Source organism: Littorina saxatilis, linkage group LG2 (genome assembly GCF_037325665.1).
Source record: "Littorina saxatilis isolate snail1 linkage group LG2, US_GU_Lsax_2.0, whole genome shotgun sequence".
NCBI classification, from domain to species: domain Eukaryota; kingdom Metazoa; phylum Mollusca; class Gastropoda; order Littorinimorpha; family Littorinidae; genus Littorina; species Littorina saxatilis.
In genome coordinates, this window is record NC_090246.1 from 68,531,776 (window position 1) to 68,552,093 (window position 20,318).

The window sequence follows — 20,318 nt, forward strand, 5'->3', positions numbered from 1 at the left end:
ACTTACATTCCAAAATATTATGAATTGACACAAAACACAAATCGATCGGCAACATGAACTACAAACACTAGACTGGACAATAACAACAGAACTGCCGTACTCTTATTAACCGAAACGAAATGCAAATCAAGATTCGCTTCAGCACAAAACTTACACTGGTGACAGTTCACCCTGTCACACTAAATATATGAATGATGTATAATAATCATGCCCTTTTGGTTTGAGCTCGGCATATGCTATAACCACTTCCAACCCAAGAAACAATGTTCTCAACCCAAACGGAGCCTCACAGACGTATTTTAAGGCACAACATGAAAGCTTTATTTAGGCGTATTTACGACTTTATTTCAATGACACACTTACTCACATTTTAGCACAACATTTTTCAGAAGAAGGACTTTGACTTTACATTTAAATGCCTTTGCTTTTTCTTTCGTAAATGATATATTTATTTTCTTTTTGAAGGTTACATTCAAACACCTGGATGGGATGGAGTGACCTATTATCCGAAATTAATGTACAGCTGTGTGACTCTGCTCATCCCCAATGACAACGTCGTCATGGTCAGTCTCGTCAGTCTGGACCTGGAGACCCTCGATGACTGTGGATACGACGCGCTCACTATCCACATTGGTAAAGATTGTCCAGGAGACGGAGAGAAAATCTGTGAAATGAAAGACTTAACTCCAACAATTTACGACACAGCCGGTGCCATATCCTTTCGGTTCATCAGTGACCGATCAGATGAGAAAACTGGATTCAGGCTTTTGTATTCCTTCCATCCAAACTCAAGCAAGCCAGAGCAACTGCCAGACGGCAAGTGGAACTGCTCTGTTCCGCATTTCGCAGAATTTCAGCAGCACTTCGCGTGCAGTCACATTGTTTTCTGTTCAAAGGGCCAAGACAAATTGGAATGCAATGCAGGAAACATGTGTGGACGGGGTGCAATCAAGCTTGGAGACAGTTGCTACCGACTGTTAACGCCATACAGCCCGTACACTTGGGACGAAGCAGCCCAATATTGTGAAAGCTCAGGAGCACAGATGATGGATCTCGACAGTGCGGAGGAGTGGAGGTTCCTCGTGAATGAAGCACAGTATCTGGGAAGTAAAGACATCTTTGTTGGACTGAGACTAACTTCGTCTACTGCACCAGAAATGTAAGTAGTAAATAGCCTACATTATTGGGACTATCAAGAATTATAACCAGTGCCGCTATGCGAGAGTCGAGGTTAGAGACCTTAGCCCGGGATAAACTATACCAGAAACGCAGTTTATCCCGGTGTAACACCCCGTTCTGACCTGCCCCTGAAATGTACGGAACAAATCTAAACTTAGTCACAACATTATTGCAACAAATTTCGCACCCATAATAAAGCAATACATCCCGTGTCATTTTATTACATTTAGTCAAGTTTTGACTAAATGTTTTAAGAGTAATACCTAGCCTAATATACTGGACTCGCAACGAAATATACAAACAAATGACAATGAACAACGTTTCGACCTAAAGGTCTTCAACAGGTTAAAAAAAATGAAAACAACAATACAAATATCAAAACGACTTATCAGAGAAGATGGCGATGATGTCCTCCAAGCGCAAAATAAGGGGGAAAGGGAGATAAATCAAAAAGAAAAACGAGCAATAAAAAATGAAACCAAAACGAAACAAATCAGAATAATAACGCTTGAAGGGCCTGAAGTTGGAGAGAGAGAGAGAGAGAGAGAGAGAGAGAGAGAGAGAGAGAGAGAGAGAGAGAGAGAGAGAGAGAGAGAGAGAGAGAGAGTGTCAACAATACCTGTTTTAACATATGTGTGTGTGTGTGTCTGTCTGTGCGTGCGTGTGTGCAGAGCGATTCAGACTAAAACGATCTTTATGAAATTTTACATGAGAGTTCCTGGGAATAATATCCCCGGACTTTATTTTCATTTTTTCGATAAATGTCTTTCATGACGTCATATCCGGCTTTTTGTAAAAGTTGAGGCGGCACTGTCACACCTTCATTTTTCAATCAAATTGATTGAAATTTTGGCCAAGCAATCTTCGACAAAGACCGGACTTCGGTATTGCATTTCAGCTTGGTGGCTTAAAAATTAATTAATCACTTTGGTCATTAAAAATCTGAAAATTGTAAAAAAAAAATGTTTTTATAAAACGATCCTAATTTACGTTCATCTTATTCCAAAAACATATAAATATGTTATATATGGATCAAAAACAAGCTCTGAAAACTAAAAATATAAAAATTATGATCAAAATTAAATTTTCGAAATCAATTTAAAAACACTTTCATCTTATTCCTTGTCGGTTCCTGATTCCAAAAACATATAGATATGATATGTTTGGATTAAAAACACGCTCAGAAAGTTAAAACGAAGAGAGGTACAGAAAAGCGTGCTATCCTTCTCAGCGCAACTACTACCCCGCTCTTCTTGTCAATTTCACTGCCTTTGCCACGAACGGTGGACTGACGATGCTACGAGTATACGGTCTTGCTGAAAAATTGCAGTGCGTTCAGTTTCATTCTGTGAGTTCGACAGCTTGACTAAATGTTGTATTTTTGCCTCACGCGACTTGTTACATTTAGTCAAGTTTTGACTAAATGTTTTAACATAGAGGGGGAATCGAGACGAGGGTCGTGGTGTATGTGTGTGTGTGTGTGTGTCTGTGCGTGTGTGTGTGTAGAGCGATTCAGACCAAACTACTGGACCGATCTTTATGAAATTTGACATGAGAGTTCCTGGGAATGATATCCCCGGTCTTTTTTTCTTTTTTTCGATAAATACCTTTGATGACGTCATATCCGGTTTTTTGTAAAAGTTGAGGCGGCACTGTCACACCCTCATTTTTCAATCAAATTGATTGACATTTTGGCCAAGCAATCTTCGACAAAGACCGGACTTCGGTATTGCATTTCAGCTTGGTGGCTTAAAAATTAATTAATCACTTTGGTCATTAAAAATCTGAAAATTGTAAAAAAAAATTGTTTTTTTAAAACGATCCTAATTTACGTTCATCTTATTCTTCATCATTTTCTGATTCCAAAAACATATAAATATGTTATATTTGGATTAAAAACAAGCTCTGAAAATTAAAAATATAAAAATTATGATCAAAATTAAATGTTCGAAATCAATTTAAAAACACTTTCATCTTATTCCTTGTCGGCTCCTGATTCCAAAAAACATATAGATATGATATGTTTGGATTAAAAACACGCTCAGAAAGTTAAAACGAAGAGAGGTACAGAAATATGGCATTCCGTTTGTCAAATAATTATTTGGATACTTTTTCATGTTTTTTTCACCAGTTTTAGCTAAATAATCATTATTTAGAAGCTCATGTGCTAAATAAGTAATTGTTTATAAACAATGTAAAACAATTCTAAATATTTTTTTGTTTACGTAAACAATTCATTATTTACCTAAACAATTCATTGTTTACGTAAATAATTCATTGTTTACGTAAATAATGATTTATTTACGTAAACAATATATTATTTAGACTTATATTACATTGTTTATAAAGAATCAGCAATGTTACTAAATAAATCATTATTTACGTAAACAATGAATTATTTACGTAAACAATGAATTGTTTAGGGAAAGCAGTTTTCATTATTTAGGGGAATCAAGAATTGACTTCTAAGCTTCATTTTTTTTCTTTGTGTATATACTATAATTCAATACAAGGTATCTCCAAACATTATTTATCAGAAAATGTTCGTAAATTTGTTTATTTTACAAGCTGAAATTGCCGTACGAAAAGAACTGAATGCGAAAACAAACAAAAGGTCAAGGTCATAACCGGGAGTGTTTAGTGTTTGCATTCTCTCCCTTGAAGTTGTTGAAAAAAAGTTTTCCGTCCTAAGTTTTCTGTTCTGTCTCAACAAAAACTTTCTCTTTCCATTTCTCTTACTGCATGATTACACTTTTTTTTTTATCTGTAGGTTACACAACACAACACAACTTGGTATGAGCTCTGACGCGATGACGTCACACAGTCGTGTGCAGAGTTGTCCGGCCTTGCCTCTGGCATTCCGGCGGAACTCGCGAGAAGGCAACACGCGAAATCTGCACTCTGAATCTTCCGCATTTATCGACATGGTCTCTAGTTGTAGTGTTAAACATTGCCATAACAGACAAGATAGAGATAGGGACAGAAGATTCTTTTCTATTCCATTTGTTGTCAACGGAAAGGGCAAAGAGACAAGGGATATGACTGCACGACGCGGGCGAGAATGGTTGGCACAGCTTCAGCTGAAGAATTTCAACTTTGAATCAACAGCTAGGAGATACGTGTGCTCTGATCATTTTGTCAATGGTAAGTACTCATGCTTTTGTTCACCTGCCTTGGTTAGTCTGTGTTTTATGTAAGCTGTGTTGTGATGGTAGTGTGCAGACAGTCGGTCAGTCCTGCACCGAGTGCAGTCTATGACTGAGTGAGTCAGTCTTACACTTACTCTCAGTATAACAACTTATGGTTGCCCAAAACCATGACTTGTGAGAAGGTGTGAAATACTTGGATTTGATAATCAGAATTTATTTGAACACTAAATGGTCATTGTTGATACAACTTTATAGTTCAGTTTTAAAGGGTAGATCTGTGTCTAGATTTACTCATTCATTTTGTTTGGGTGACTTATTTTTAAAATAACTCCCAATCCATAATTTACAATACATTTGCCTTTGATTTTTTCTGCAGGGCAACCATCTGTGAGAAGTAAACACCTACTTTGAAACTTGGGTATGGTGCAGGGACACAGCCTGACAGCCCAACAAGGACAGTACCAGAGACTCAAGGAGAGGAAGAAGCTTGTGGGGAGTGAGTCAACTCCTTCTCACCCTAATTTAGCAGAGGATGCTGTTGATGGCGAAAGTGAAGGTACTTCGGATACAGCAGAACTGGCTGCTCCTCTTCCCGAGAGAGGTGACTGTGGCGGTACTTACTGCCAGACAATTTTGCCTGGATTTCTAAAGATGAAGAAAAGCAGCAACGGGATGAACTAAACAGGCTGGTGCTAGAAACTCGGGAACTTAAAGACGAACTTGCCAAGAAAAAAAATGACACTTGGACGAAACTGCTATCAAGAACGCAGAATTGCTTTTTCTGAGTTTTTTTTTAGCCGTAAGCACCATGTTTATCGGAGCAGGAGACTCTTCCATAGTGAGGCCCCTTTGTTGGTTTCACTGCGGCCGCATTGTGAACAGCAGTTAAACATGGCGCTTACGGCTAAAAAAAAACTCAGAAGAAATTAATTCTGCGTTCTTGATAGCAGTTTCGTCCAGACTGGACTCCAGCTTTTGCTTTTCTTATTTTTCTCTATCGTCCAAGCCCGTAAAATCGAACAAAGCGGATTGCGTTTGGATTTCCCTCTTTGAGATGACTGAGATTGCCCCCCTTGGATCGTTCCGTGGCAAGGTCAGTTGCACAGTACATGTACTGGCCGTGTGTGTTCAAGATGCAGAGTAGTGTCCATTATTGACTGTTTTGAAATATATATTCATTGAGAGACCCTCCAGTGTTGATGCTAGTGCACTCACCTGGTCAAACTACAAGCACAACAATACAATTAAATACCTAATATCAATTACACCTCAAGGCCATAATTCTTTTATTTCTAAAGGGTGGGGTGGGCTTTCAAGTGACAAGCACATCACTGCAAATAGTGGGTATCTAGACAATATTGTACAAAATGATGTGATTTTGGCCGACAGGGGATTTGACATTAATGAACTAGTGGCTATGAGAGGTGCACAAGTGAAAATCCCTGCCTTTACAAGAGGGAAGAGTCAGCTTACAGCTTATGAGATAGTCAACACGCAAACTAGCTAATCTGAGAATTTATGTTGAACGAGTTATCGGTATTCTTTGTGGAAAGTACAAAATTCTGAACTCTGATATTCTGACTGATCTTTTGTTTGCAAGGGAAGAGGAAGAAGTGGTAACACTGGACAAAATAGTCACTGTATCATCTGGGCTTGTCAATGTTTGCACTGGTATCATGTGATTCTTGCTGTGACGCTGCATAAACACAGCCTCGTGAACTGAAGGCATTGTTTAGACTAGAGAATATGTTAATTAAACTGTGGTGTACAGGGCCGGACTAGGCGAAGAGGAGGGGGGGGGTTGCCAGTGGTAGCCCAGGGGGATGTCCCCCCTGGCGGCAGGGGCGGATCAGTTCATTTTATGACTGTTTTTTTTCAAAAGTATATTGCGAAGCGCCGAGCCGACGGCGCAAAGCGCCTAGCTTGCTAGGGGGGTCCGGGGGCATGCCCCCCCGGAAAATTTTGAAAAAAAGGATGCAAAATGGTGCATTCTGAGGATGATCATTACCAGTTTCAGGCAGCAGATTTTGTCACTGATTAATACCCCAAAAATTGAAACTCAATGTAAAATAAAGAAATGCATACCTCATTCAATATTTTTATTTTTTGGCTGGGGGGGGTCCGGAAACCCTAGAACCCACCCCCTCGTTGTGGGGGTCAGGGGGCGAAGCCTCCTGAAGCTGACGGGTAGGTCATATTCTGAGATAGGAAAATGGTCGCTCCTTGCATGAAACGGCATAAAATAAGCAATAATAAAAAAAATTAAATAAGTAAGGTACATGTTTAGGCTAGGGGGGGGGGGGGTTGCGCAACCCCCATAACCCCCCCGGTAGTCCGGCCCTGGTGTATTGTATCTGATTCTGATGTCAAGCATGAGCAGTAGCAATAGTCTTTCTGTTATGTTTTCACTGGACGGAATCTTGAATTTGAAGATGAAGGCATTGTTTAAAGAATGTGTTAATTAAACTGTGGTGTATTGTATCTGATTCAGGTGTCTCACATGAGCAGTAGCAACAGTTTTTCTGTTATCATGTTTTCACTGGATGGAATCTTGAATTTGAATATACACATGTGTATATGATCTGACCTGCTGCTATTTCCTTCCAATTCAAGAGCAGATTTCACTCTTTCTATCACACACACACACACACACACACACACACACACACACACACACACACACACACACACCACTTTAACATACACTTTGAAATCATTTTGCATAAATGTGACATGTATTGACACAACTGACAAAGGTTGAATTATGCTGATTAACCTCAAAATAGCTCTACACAGGAAACAAGATAAGGAGCATTGAAAAATTAAATGGCCTACACTTGAAATGCGAGCACACATTTAAACTACCAATAACATGCAACTGCAAGCAACACTGAACATACCACTACCAGTATGAGTATTGCAGGTATGAAGCCAAAGTGAAGAGAACACTTTCACTAAATGTTCAAAATTGAAATAACATACTGTGGGTATGTGAGTCATTAACTATTCATTATGATCAAAGACCTGTGCGCTTTTTTGCAGAAATAAATGTGTTCAATTTTGTTGTCATCAAAACAGAACTAGTTGATAATAGAAACTAACTTTCAGTTCCACTGCCAATTTAAACACTGTATTACTTGACTGTACTGATGCAGAACTACGCTGGACCACACACTCTTATTTGTTCCCTAAATCAAGCAGCCAATCCGTGTCACTGGAAACATTGAACAAGGAGAATGAACAATATACCTGGCTGAATAAGTTGATAATCAAACTGCTCATGATTCTTTGTTATTCACAGCAGTGGATGTAAAACAATCACAAAATAAGGTCCTGTATGCATCATAATTTATACTTGTAGCACTTGATTTTGTATTGTGGTCGGTGATCCTAAACAAAATGTATGTCTACATCTGTGCATGATTTTACTTTAAGAATAAAATGAAACAAGAATGGAACAATTGATGACTTCTCTGTGAGTGTGAACTGTGATTTAAAACATTACATGCTCTCTTTTCTCTCCCTCTCTTCTTCTTCTTCTGCGTTCGATGTATTCTCTCCCTCTCTACAACTTTACTACTGCCACTTTCTATGTGTACAGTCATACATGATGTTTGTTTTCCCACACACATGAGCAAGCGAGTCTGGCATTGTCACTGTTTCTTGCTGCGTTTCACGGCTGGTGTTTGCAGCTGCTCCTGGTTCACATCCACTGCTTGTAGAGGCTCAGCTTCTCTGTCCAGCCAGTTTCCAACTAGCTCTGGAAGAACTGCGAGTCTGAACACTTTCAAAGCTTTCTCCACACACATTGCCCAAAAATCACAGTCAGGCAATACTCGGACAATAACTTTATCCACAGTAGTCCACACCATGAAATCGCAGTAGGAGGAACTGGTCATAACAATCTGGCACTGTACTTGACTAAAGTATGGGTGGTCTTTGCGCAGACAAAGCATCCCCTCACTGTTAGATTCCAAACAGAAATGGCGGTCTGCCACAGCACACTCAACAGCTGACTCCTTGAAGGTGAAGGGACGTGTGTGCAGGTTTCTCCAACTCCGGCCATGCCGGTTTCTCCAACTCCGGCCATGCAGGTACAGTGTGCTGCCAGTATGTTGCCATCAGAAGTGGCCGCGATGATCCAAGGAGAAAGTGCTGGTTCATTAAGGCGTTGTGAATGAAGAATCTGAAAAATAAATTGAAGGTCGCACAAATCAGCATTCAGCTAGGTCAATCGAATGAATATAACTCTAAGACGCACATAACGTGCTTTACAATAACCTTAACAATGAAAAGTAAACAACAGATTTTTAACTGAATATGAACATGAAGCTCATTATAAATTTATATAATATTTTGCAAGCTATTTCAAAATATAAATATATTCAAGACTATCTACAGCTTTTGTCGTAGTCCAGAATACAAACTGAAGCGAAGAATATATCAAAGACAAAGCCTCAACACAATATCCTGAACTGCAACTTGTGATATCAGCAACACAAGACAGAGAACACTCACGTTCATTCATTATAAACTGAAAGCACATTCTTACCTTTGCAGAAATGACAGAGTTCTGGGCTGTAGCACTTGACATCCCTCACCCAGCCAGAGACAAAAAGTCGGTAGGAATCAAAACTGTTGTAAGCTTTTCAGCTGCTCACATGTGTATCTGTATGCACTCTTGCCAAGCACAAAATAATTTACGATGTTGATGTAACTCAGCTCTGGCAGATCGTCCGGATTTGCTGACCAGCACCTGGTTGAGAATGTCATACGGATCATTCCCGTCAATCTCCAAAATCTTCTGGTGGTATCGCCGCCTCTCCTCTGGTAACAATCGCTCAGAATATTTTCGCTTCTCGCCCGATCGCAATGTTTTGCATGAGGCCTGTGCATGAGGCAAGGGAAGTCACTCCAGAGTCTTCTCGGAACGCGTCGGAGGCATTGTTTCCCGTTTTTCAACAGTTCACAGCTGTTTTTACTTTTCTCTTTGAAATGAAACGATGAAAGGAAGAGAAATGGAAAGACAGGCATGTTGTTGGGACATAAACAGAACAGAGAACATAAGGGGGAAAAAACTGTGTTTCAACAACTTCAAGCAAGAAAATGCAAACACTAAACACTCCCGGCAGGGAAACACCTTAATTGACCTTGACCGTTGACTGTGTATGAGATCAGTTATTTTCGTACTCGGCTTGTAAAATAAATAAAATAATATCCAAACAACAGCTATTTTAAGATAAGAGTGTGTGGAGAGACCTTGTATTCAATTATAGTAATCACTGATTAATAATTCATTGTTTACGTAAATAATGATTTATTTAGCAACATTGCTGATTCTTTATAAACAATGTAATATAAGTCTAAATAATATATTGTTTACGTAAATAAATCATTATTTACGTAAACAATGAATTATTTACGTAAACAATGAATTGTTTAGGTAAATAATGAATTGTTTACGTAAACAAAAAATTATTTAGAATTGTTTTACATTGTTTATAAACAATTACTTATTTAGCACATGAGTTTCTAAATAATGATTATTTAGCTAACACTGGTGAAAAAAACATGAAAAAGTATCCAAATAATTATTTGACAAACGGAATGCCATACAGAAAAGCGTGCTATCCTTCTCATGCGCAACTACTACCCCGCTCTTCTTGTCAATTGCACTGCCTTTGCCACGAGCGGTGGACTGACGATGCTACGAGTATGCGGTCTTGCTGAAAAATTGCATTGCGTTCCGTTTCATTCTGTGAGTTCGACAGCTTGACTAAATGTTGTATTTTCGCCTTACGCGACTTGTTTTTTAAAACCTTTATATGCCAGTAAAGGCCAGTTACTTGACTATCTGAATCACCTTTCGGATTACAGATTTATGTTACAGGGATCACGTGACCGCCGCACAAATAATGGTACCCTCAAAATCGACCGTATATAAACAGAATTCAAAATCGTCAACAAATCACAATAGGCAAAACTTTGCATCTTTTACATACGGGAACAAAGGCACATCAATTATCTTCCCAGAACTTGTTGTTTTATGTAGCTAGCTGGCGTATTCCGTGTGCTATGCTATTCTTACTGATGTACGTGTCGATCGCAGGAGCTGTCAAAAACGGGCGTTTTTGCTTCAATTGTGATGGGTATCATGACAAAAAGCGCTGTATTTCAGCAATGACTCGGTGGATTGCTTTCAAACTTTCAGAATATTTTGCCTACATACAGTGTGTGTGTGTGCGCGCGCCCCCTCTCTGTCTTTTTGTTTGTCTGTCTCCCTCTCTCTCTTTCTTTTTGTTTTTTTCACGGACAAGTATTTTTTTCAAATTAATATCTGTATGTACATTTATAATGTTTGGTCTGATAGTTCTTTGATTATATTGTTTTTTGTTCTTCTTAGGGCGAGGGCTGGATGTAAAAAAGCATATATTCTTGCTTATCTATTACCCTCAATAATAAAGATCTCGTCTCGTCTCGTCTCGTCTCGTCTCTCTCTCTCTCTCTCTCTCTCTCTCTCTCTTTCTCTCTCTCTCCCTCTCTCTTGTTCTCTTTTGCTCTCTGTCTTTTAATTTCTACATTTTCTCCATGTGTATCTAACTCGCGGGATTACCTTTTTCTTGTTTCTTCTTATTTTCAGGTATCAGTTTACGTGGATGTGGTACGATAGAACCCTGGCTGTATATTTTAATACTACCTTTAAGGATCCTCGAACGGCACAGCATTGCAGCATGCTTAGAAACGGAGACAACTCGTTGTCGGACGTCTCCTGCGACGAAAAAGCTTCAGCGGCCTTCTTTTGTGAAATGAAGAGTGGAGAAACTACGGTAGGCAGCAGTAATGTAACAATTCTACTTCCAACACAAACTGACAACAAAACGTTTCAGGAGCATTTTTCAAAGTAAGTACATTCATTTTGTTCAGTACTCTATTTGCACCTGGTTAAGTACATGAAGTTATTTCAATTCCTCAATACACATGAATAATATTTTGGTTTTTTATTTCTATAGCCAAGCAACACACACACACACACACACACACACACACGCACACTCCTTCTCTATCTCTCTCCCTCTCTCTCTCACAGGAAAGCAGACACATACACAAACACACGCAAACACACACACGTACGCACACACACATAACCACGTCACACACACACACATGCGCGCACAGACACACACACACGCGCGCACGCATACACACACACACACACACATACACACACACACACACACACACACACACACACACACACAAACACACACACACACACATACACACACACACACACACACATATAACGAGGAAGGTTTTAATTGTTTGTATGTCAGTCATAGCTGAACATGTTTTGTTAACATTGACAATTCATAATTAACTGATTTGCGATAAACACAATCTATGTGACCAGGTGTGCCTACAACCACACGACTCACGACTTCCTGGCTTGTGATGTGGACGCGAACTGTTCTGCAGTGGATTTTGCCTCGAGCGTCACGTGCTCAAACAACAAGTTCTCCCCACCAGTGCCCTTTTTTCACTGCAAAAGCACTCTGCATCGCATCCCCTACACGCTGGTGTGTGACCATCGAGCCGATTGTTGTGACTCCAGTGATGAGGACTTTTGCCAGTTTAGTCCCTGTCTGGGAAGGAAGCAGTTTGCCTGCAAGGACAAAAAACAGGTAACACACGAGAAACTGTTCACTCAAGATTTTTTCTGAGCAATCACACTAGCCAGAAAGTCAAGAAACTTTTTTTTTAAAGCACGAACACACACACATACACAGACTGTGTGTAAGTAAACTGTTCGTTATAAAAATAACGTGTTAGATTACTATTTATTTATACAACAAAACAAACACAGAACAAAACAAACACACGTGTATACACCAGAAATGACAACAGACACAAGACATTTAGTCATCCAGTATCTTATTATATTATCAGGTCTGTAACAACACACACGTGTTGTGGTGATACAAATACAATCACAATAATAATGATTTATAGTTACACATCAACATACAATTGTGTTCTCACTCAGAAGTAGGCAGTGAATCCTTATAGTTGCAGGCACATGTTATTCACACACTCCTAAGATACCACTCACACTTTTTCAAAGAAAAGGTTTTATCCCCAAATGGAATAATACAAAAACCGTTCAGAAAATATTTCACAAAGTATGAATACTCAGCAGTACTTTACCGCTTACAAAAAGACGTTCATCTACCCACCTCCACAATCCTTCAAAACTTAGCGTCTGACTAGCAGCTCACTATATACTCATTAATCTACACTCTGAAAACTGAAAAGTGCAATAATTAATTAACTACCGAATGAATTTTAATCATTACGGCACACAGTTTCTGTCGCAGTCTAGGCTGGCTACAGAGTTTCACAGGGCAGTTATTCTCTCGCGAATTTAACCGTGTAAATGGATAATTCGCGTCCTGAATATATTGTCACATAGACATCTCAAACTGTCCTAGCTTTACACAACTAAACTTCGTAGTCGGCAAATTCCTCCGGTGAACTCAAGTAATGTTTTCCTTCACATATTAATCCACTGCAGAGGGGTCCTATGAATCACGGGTGTCAACGGTCCTCAGAGATTCTCGAATCCTGGTGCACGCGGCTTCCACGGGAACAGGATACTGGACGCTGTAAATAATACATTAACGGTCTTGCTACTAACCAGGGATGGCCAAATCGTCCGCCCGGTCGCAAGGGGCGAGTCAAAAATCCGCCGGGCTAGTAGAAACCGCCTGGCAACTCGCCCGGCTGGCCAATGGAAATTCGGGTCAAATGCGACCCATTTGATTGTAATATCGTGTTTTAAAGCCATATAAACACTGCAGATCAACTGTGGTTTGTACCGGTCCAGCGAAATTTCTGCCGGGCCAGTGACTTTCTTGAAGTTACTCGCCCGGCTGGCGAGTTAAAATTTTGAGATTTGGCCATCCCTGCTGACCTAATATCGAGGTTACAATAATAACTATCGAATTTCGGTACACGAATTACGGTACGGTTATGCGACTTGCGCAATATTACTCTAACTAAATAATTATCTTTGTTCTAGGACAATGCAGTCTCACACGTTGTCATAATCTCGACACGGCGTAGATTATATTCTCAATATATATGCTTTGCCTGGTCTATCTGCGTCTTTCTAGACTGACAGTCTGCTTCAAAAGCTAGATCCGTGGTACGCGATATTGCTCGTCTTTTTGTACAAGCCATCTGAGCTGTTTTTACCAAAGCGTGTATATTTTTTTTCCGTGGTACACGAAATTCTCGCTTTATTCGGTTAACACTTAACTAAAGTTTTCTGGCCACGCCACCTTATACCCGCGCTTGCTGTAACCTTTTATGAGGTGTGGACAGAATTATTTACACACACACACACCGCACATACTACTCACCCAGACACAGTTGCAGAACTGTGTGTGTGTGTGTGTGTGTGTGTGTGTGTGTGTGTGTGTGTGTGTGTCCTCTCAAGATAGCAGTGGTTCTCTTGTAAACGAAATACAACCGTGTGATTTTTTTCAGTGCGTCCCACGTGAGCAGAGGTGTGACAAACTCAGCCAGTGCGTTGACAACAGTGATGAATTGAAGTGCAGCGATACAGTTAATGTGGGAAACGTGTATCACAATACACTACTGCCGCCAGCTGTGGTGGACTTCACTGGCAAAGGGAGCTTCACAGTCACACCCCTCAACTCCAGCACGTGCCCAGAGACCCACTTCCAGTGTCATGGTAACGGTTACTGTATGCCCGTGTACGTGCGGTGTAACGGCGTCTTTGACTGTCGTGGAAAAGAGGATGAGATGGATTGTGACAGCTACACGTGTCCAGGATTCTACCGCTGTCGTGCCTCCAAGATCTGTCTTCACCACGACCATCTGTGTGACGGCGTGTTCCAATGCCCTCAGCGCGACGATGAATTGTTGTGTAACTTCACTTGTCCTGAGAATTGCACATGTTATGGTCATGCTTTCATTTGCACAGGAGAATTTAGGGCAAATCATTACAGGGATCTGCGTTATTTAGAGGCGCCAGACACAAAGCTCAAGCTGACCGACGTCTTCAATAATAGACTTCTGATCAACCTTGTACTACGGAACAGTGGCATCACCAGAGTGGGCGAGCTAAACCTCCCTAACCTGCAAAGTCTTGACCTCAGCTACAACAAGCTAACCAGCATCACAGGCTCTGAGCTGGGTCAGCTAATCAACTTGCATTATCTCGTTTTAGCGTTTAATCCGTTCGACACAATCCACTCTCTACTTGACAGCCGGTATACATTTCCTTACCTTTATTCTGTGAATTTTTCGGGTCTACCGTTCACAGAACTAAATGAAACTTTTTTCGCGGCTTTCCCTTCCTTGCAGATATTGAATCTGTCTAAGAGCGGTTTGGACGGAGTTTCAGAGTCGGGTTTCCAGTCCCTCAAGCACCTGAATGAGTTGGATCTTCGAGGGTGTTCCATGCAAAGGTTTTCCCGAGTAGTGTTTGAAGGTCTCGAAAATTTGCAACATGTCTACACTGACAACTACAAGTTGTGCTGTCCAGCGGTATTACCGGCACAGCTTGACCCGTCAGACTGCCATGCACCAAAGGACGAGATATCGTCCTGTGATGCCTTGTTGCGGTCTGAGGTATTCCGATTGTTTCTGGCTCTTTATGCTCTTTTGGCGCTCCTCGGTAACCTCGGAAGCTTTTTCTATCGAGTTTTCATTGACAAGGCGTCAGTCAAACTGGGGTTTAATGTCTTTGTCACACACTTGTGCGTAGCAGACTTTCTGATGGGCGCGTACCTTGCAATTGTTGGTGTTGCCGACAGGATCTACGATGGAGATTACCGTTGGAATGACTCCGAGTGGAAACACAGTGCAGCTTGCAAAGTGGCGGGCTTCTTGTCCTTGCTGTCCAGCGAAGTTTCGGCTTTTCTCATCTGTCTTATCACCCTGGAGAGATTCCTGGTCATTGGCTTCCCGCACAAAACTTTACGATTCAGCCGATGGTCGGCTCATGTGGCCTGCGTTACCTTGTGGATCCTTGGTCTGCTTTTGGCTGCTGTGCCTCTGCTCCCCAACACCGCACACTGGCAATTCTACAGTCAGTCTGGTATCTGTATTCCTTTGCCCGTCACCAGAAAAGAGTTTCCTGGTGGAGATTATGCCTTCGGTATAATGATCGCCCTCAACTTCGTTCTCTTTCTTTTCATAGCTGCCGGTCAGATTCTCATCTACTGGTCTATCCGTTCTAACTCCGTAACTACCAACAGGTATAACAAGAAATCCAAGGACATGGCCGTGGCTCGCCGACTGCTGGCCGTGGTTATGACGGATTTCTTGTGCTGGTTTCCTATCGGTCTGCTGGGCATTCTGGCCAGGAGTGGAGTCCCTATCCCCGGTGATGTCAACGTGGCGATGGCCATCTTTGTTCTGCCTTTCAACTCGGCCTTGAATCCCTTCTTGTACACCTTCAACATGCTGAGGGAACGACGTCGTAAAGCTCGAGAAGATCGTCTGGCGATGGAGGAGAGGAGCGAGCATGCCACCACACAGAACTCAGTCCAGAGTTCGGGTGCTGTGACAAGCAGTCAACAGAAAGCCTACACAGAGAAAGAAGCCTGGAAACTCTTCGATAAGTTTCTGAAGGAAGGCGTTTTGTCTCTTGATCGTGTTCGCCACAGAATTCTTAATGTGGAACTAACCCAAAGTCAGTAAACTTCAGCTGCACAGAGAACAAACCATGGGAATCTTCGACAAGATTCTGAAGGAAGGCGTTTAGCCTGTGTTCGCCGCAGAATTTCATTTGTTTTGTTTTAATATCTTCGTGTATGTACTTTTATATTTGTGTGTATGTATTTTGCAAGCAACGACGTTTGCTTTCATACTATTACCCTCATTGTCGTTCCTCCTGTTTTGGCTGTTAAACTGTTGTTTTTTTCTCATGTATCTATATTATGTTTGGCAATCTGGTTCAAAAGACGGGCACGGTTGGCCTAGTGGTAAGGCGTCCGCCCCGTGATCGGGAGGTCGTGGGTTCGAACCCCGGCCGGGTCATACCTAAGACTTTTAAATTGGCAATCTAGTGGCTGCTCCGCCTGGCGTCTGGCATTATGGGGTTAGTGCTAGGACTGGTTGGTCCGGTGTCAGAATAATGTGACTGGGTGAGACATGAAGCCTGTGCTGTGACTTCTGTCTTGTGTGTGGCGCACGTTATATGTCAAAGCAGCACCGCCCTGATATGGCCCTTCGTGGTCGGCTGGGCGTTAAACAAACAAACAAACAAAAATGGTTCAAAAGCAGTCGATGTTTTAGATGAAATTCAACATGTTGATGGTATTAGTTATCGTTAGATTTGACTGCGATATCCAGATTTATCAGTGCCAATGTCGAGAAAGCTGAAATCACATCACGCCTCGATCTGATATGATTCAGGCTTTCGAGACATTGGCACTGATAAATCCGGATATCGCAGTCAAATCTAACGATAATGATTTTATCGCATTCCATTTCGGAAGAAGAACCCATTAACCCCAGTCTAAGAAATCGGTCAAGCGCAAGGGAAGCTACTGCCATGTTGGAAATGTTGGATTGTCTGTTCCTGCTTTCGCAACTTTGCTGCTATAACTTTCATTTTTCAAATACTCTTTCGTTTTCTAAGACGTAAATAAGGCATCTAAAAACAACAAAGAAAAGAAAAATATTGTGTAAACAGATCACACAAAAAAGGTTCAGTGGAGGAACACGGAACAGCTTTCGCGGTTACTTGCAGTCTTTTAGACTTCAAAGGCTTTAATTTGGCAATTCTAAACGATGGTAGGAACTGGTGTGCCCCGGACTGTATCAGTGAAGACCTCTGGCTCATTTTCTGTGTAGAAGACGGCTTCCAGTTCTTAGTCGTTATCGACGGACTGCAGTGTTGATAATTTTGTCGAATCGCCAACTGCAGATGACACAATATTCCAAGACAGCTTTCAAAGATGTCGTTTTCCGATAGCCTTCGTGGCTGTTTTGAAGCTGTTTATGTTTTTGTGTGGATTTTGCATGGCTACAACAAAGAGGGATGGGACAGTGATTCATGCTGGAGCAAAACGTTTAAATCGGCTGCTCATTTCCAGCCTTTACGTGAGTGATGAGCGCTGATACCCTGCAAGAAAACTCGCTTCTTGCTCCAAAGTTCAGTTTGTTAACGGCTGTTCCAATCGCCTCCCTCTGTAAGATTAAAACATACCATTCTACTACTTCTCTGTTAAATTTGGGTGGAAAACGTGTGTATTTATTCATTACTGGATGAATACCCGCTTGGCCGGGTACGGCTTCGCCGGGGAGAAGTCAAGCCGAATATCCGGCTGCGCCGGGGACCCGGCTTTGCCGGGTGTACGCCGGCTTTGCCGGCGCACCGCACGAAGGAAGGGAGATAAACGCGCAAAACACTGGAGAAGAGTAATACCCGGCTTTGCCGGGACAGTGGCCTTCTAAAAATAGTATGACGGGAATATGGATTGAGCGTTGTCGACAGTGACCTTCTAAAAATAGAAACGGGAATATGGATTGACGCCACACGAAGGAAGGGAGATAAACGCTGAAAACACTGGAGAAGATAAGGAAGAGTTACTGGAAATGGATCCAGAGAAAAACCAAAATCGGTTCAGCGCTGCGCGCTGAGAGCACGTGTTGAAATATCTCATCGACCAGGTTGTGTCCAGGGTGTACCTGAATATGGTGACCAAATTTGAAACAGATCCATCGAGAACCTGGGCGTGCATCGCGGACACACACACACACACACACACACACACACACACACACACACACACACACACACAGACACAAGCCGTATATATATATATATATATAGATACAGCTTAAACTTGCTGATGCAATTACTTTCTTTTTATAAATTTGCGCTTTAAAATAATGGGAGATTTGTGTTTCCTTCAAGTGAGATTTTTTTCTTCAAAATTACAATTGGAAAACTACTTCCTGCACGATATTAAATTCACTAGGAACTTCCTCTGCGATATCAATTGATATACAGTTCCTAGTTGACCAATGACAACAGGTGTTTTTGTCATGTGATCAGTAAAAATGCGATAATGTGTTTTTATTAGAGTTATACATGTTTTATAAGTGTTACATTGTCTGTCATTCAGCCAACTTCACACTTTTTCCTTACAAACATACTCTTCGCTTTCATGTTCGACTGTAACCTTTTGCATGTATACTTTTTGTACCTCGTATACATATGGTGTTGTATTGTGGCATCGACAGTTCAAGTAACACTGGGGAGTCTGCGAATTGGCGATTATTGTTTTCACATCTTATCCGCATTGTTCCGTTGGACACTATTGATTTTAGGACGGATGTTATGCCAACTCTCTGTACACTTGTTATATTATGTTACTAGAGGAATACCCGGCTTCGCCGGGGTGAATCGCAAGACAGAGACAGACAGCGTAGCGGTTCATCACAATCACCTTTGCAGGCGAAGTCCTGTCAAACGGGATTGAGAATTTTAGAGCTTATTTCTTAGCCCTATATTATCTGTTGTGGCTTCTCAAATGCCAGAACATACAGACAGATGATGATGATAAAATCGTTTATTTAACGTCACTCTGTAAAAACATTGGCGACATTTGTCTTAGATTAAGAACACACACATGCACGCACACAAACTTTCCCTTTATGTACAGTGGTTCACCACCCTCCCGCCCCCCGCACACTCTCGCAGACAGACAGACAAAAGCCGCTAGACCCCATCACAAACAGAACTCTACAATACACAGGTTTTTTCCCACACACACACCCAAACACCCCCACACACAGAGAAGCCGTATATATATATGCATATCTGTATCTATAAATATATAGAGATAGGTGAGAGTGTATTTTTCGCGTGGCTATAAATTGATTCGACCTTTTCACTTTGACAGTAAGAACAACTTACGGGTGCAAGGGAAGCGTTCTGTGGACAGCGCAGTGACATTCTAAAAATAGTAATTCTCAGAAACGGGAATTTGGGGTGAACGGCGCGACAGAGACAGACAGCGTGGCGGTTCACCACAATCACCTTTGAAAGGCAAAGTCCTGTCAAACGGGATTGAGAATTTTAGAGCTTATTTCTTAGCCCTATATTATCTGCTGTGGCTTCTCACATGCCAGAACATACAGACAGACAAAAGCCGCTAGACCCCATCACAAACAGAACTCTATAATACATAGGTTTTTGCCCACACACACACACAAACACACACACACACAGAGAAGCCGTATATATATATGCATATCTGTATCTATAAATATATAGAGATAGGTGAGAGTGTATTTTTCGCGTGGCTATAAATTGATTCGACCTTTTCACTTTGACAGTAAGAACAACTTACGGGTGCAAGGGAAGCGTTGTGGACAGCGCAGTGGACAGCGCAGTGACATTCTAAAAATAAATAGTAACTTACAACTGAACGGGAAAGCCACACGAAGGAAGGGAGATAAACGCCAAACACTGGAGAAGATAAGGAAGAGTTACTTATAATGGTGAAATGAACACAAAAACGAACATGAGTTTAGCGCTGCGCGCTGAGAGCACGTGTTGAAATATCTCATCGATGATATTGTGTCCGGGGTGTAGCTGAATACGGTGTCCAAATTTGAAAAAGAACCACCGAGAACTTTGGCGTTGTGATGTGGTGTAGCGGCTATGGTGTGTCGGTATGGGGGCCCGGGTAAGCTGAGGTGGAACCAAAATAGCTGAGGTGGAACCAAAATCGGTTCCGCGCTGCGCGCTGAGAGCACGTGTTGAAATATCTCATCGACCAGGTTGTGTCCAGGGTGTACCTGAATATGATCACCAAATTTGAAACAGATCCATCGAGAACCTTGGCCGCGCATCGCGCACAGACACACAGACACACAGACATACACACAGACAGACAGACAGACACACAGACACTAGTCGTATATATATATAGATAGTCA

The 20,318-nt window shown here is 41.5% G+C and overlaps 1 protein-coding gene and 1 long non-coding RNA gene across 2 annotated transcripts; one reads left to right on the forward strand and one right to left on the reverse strand.

Moving 5' to 3' along the window:
* Positions 1-7,338: 7,338 nt before the first annotated feature.
* On the reverse strand, positions 7,339-9,608 carry LOC138959588 (uncharacterized). The gene is made up of 2 exons (XR_011453751.1): positions 8,881-9,608; positions 7,339-8,514 (listed from the first exon to the last, which is right to left on the reverse strand). It is a non-coding gene; the product is annotated as an uncharacterized lncRNA (long non-coding RNA).
* Positions 9,609-11,059: 1,451 nt separating this feature from the next.
* Positions 11,060-16,061, forward strand: LOC138953866 (G-protein coupled receptor GRL101-like). Its single transcript, XM_070325825.1, has 3 exons — positions 11,060-11,155; positions 13,878-14,550; positions 14,902-16,061. The coding sequence occupies exons 1-3, from the start codon at positions 11,060-11,062 to the stop codon at positions 16,059-16,061; spliced, it is 1,929 nt and encodes a 642-aa protein (XP_070181926.1).
* The last annotated feature ends 4,257 nt before the right edge of the window (positions 16,062-20,318 follow it).

What these genes read in the sequence shown, in the direction of transcription:
- LOC138953866 (XM_070325825.1), top strand. Translation starts at nt 11,060, where the DNA reads ATGCTTAGAAACGGAGACAACTCGTTGTCGGACGTCTCCTGCGACGAA. An exon ending in TGAAGAGTGGAGAAACTACG is followed by an intron (nt 11,156 to 13,877) that starts GTAGGCAGCAGT and finishes GATTTTTTTCAG; the next exon opens with TGCGTCCCACGTGAGCAGAG. An exon ending in CATCACAGGCTCTGAGCTGG is followed by an intron (nt 14,551 to 14,901) that starts GTCAGCTAATCA and finishes TGTGCTGTCCAG; the next exon opens with CGGTATTACCGGCACAGCTT.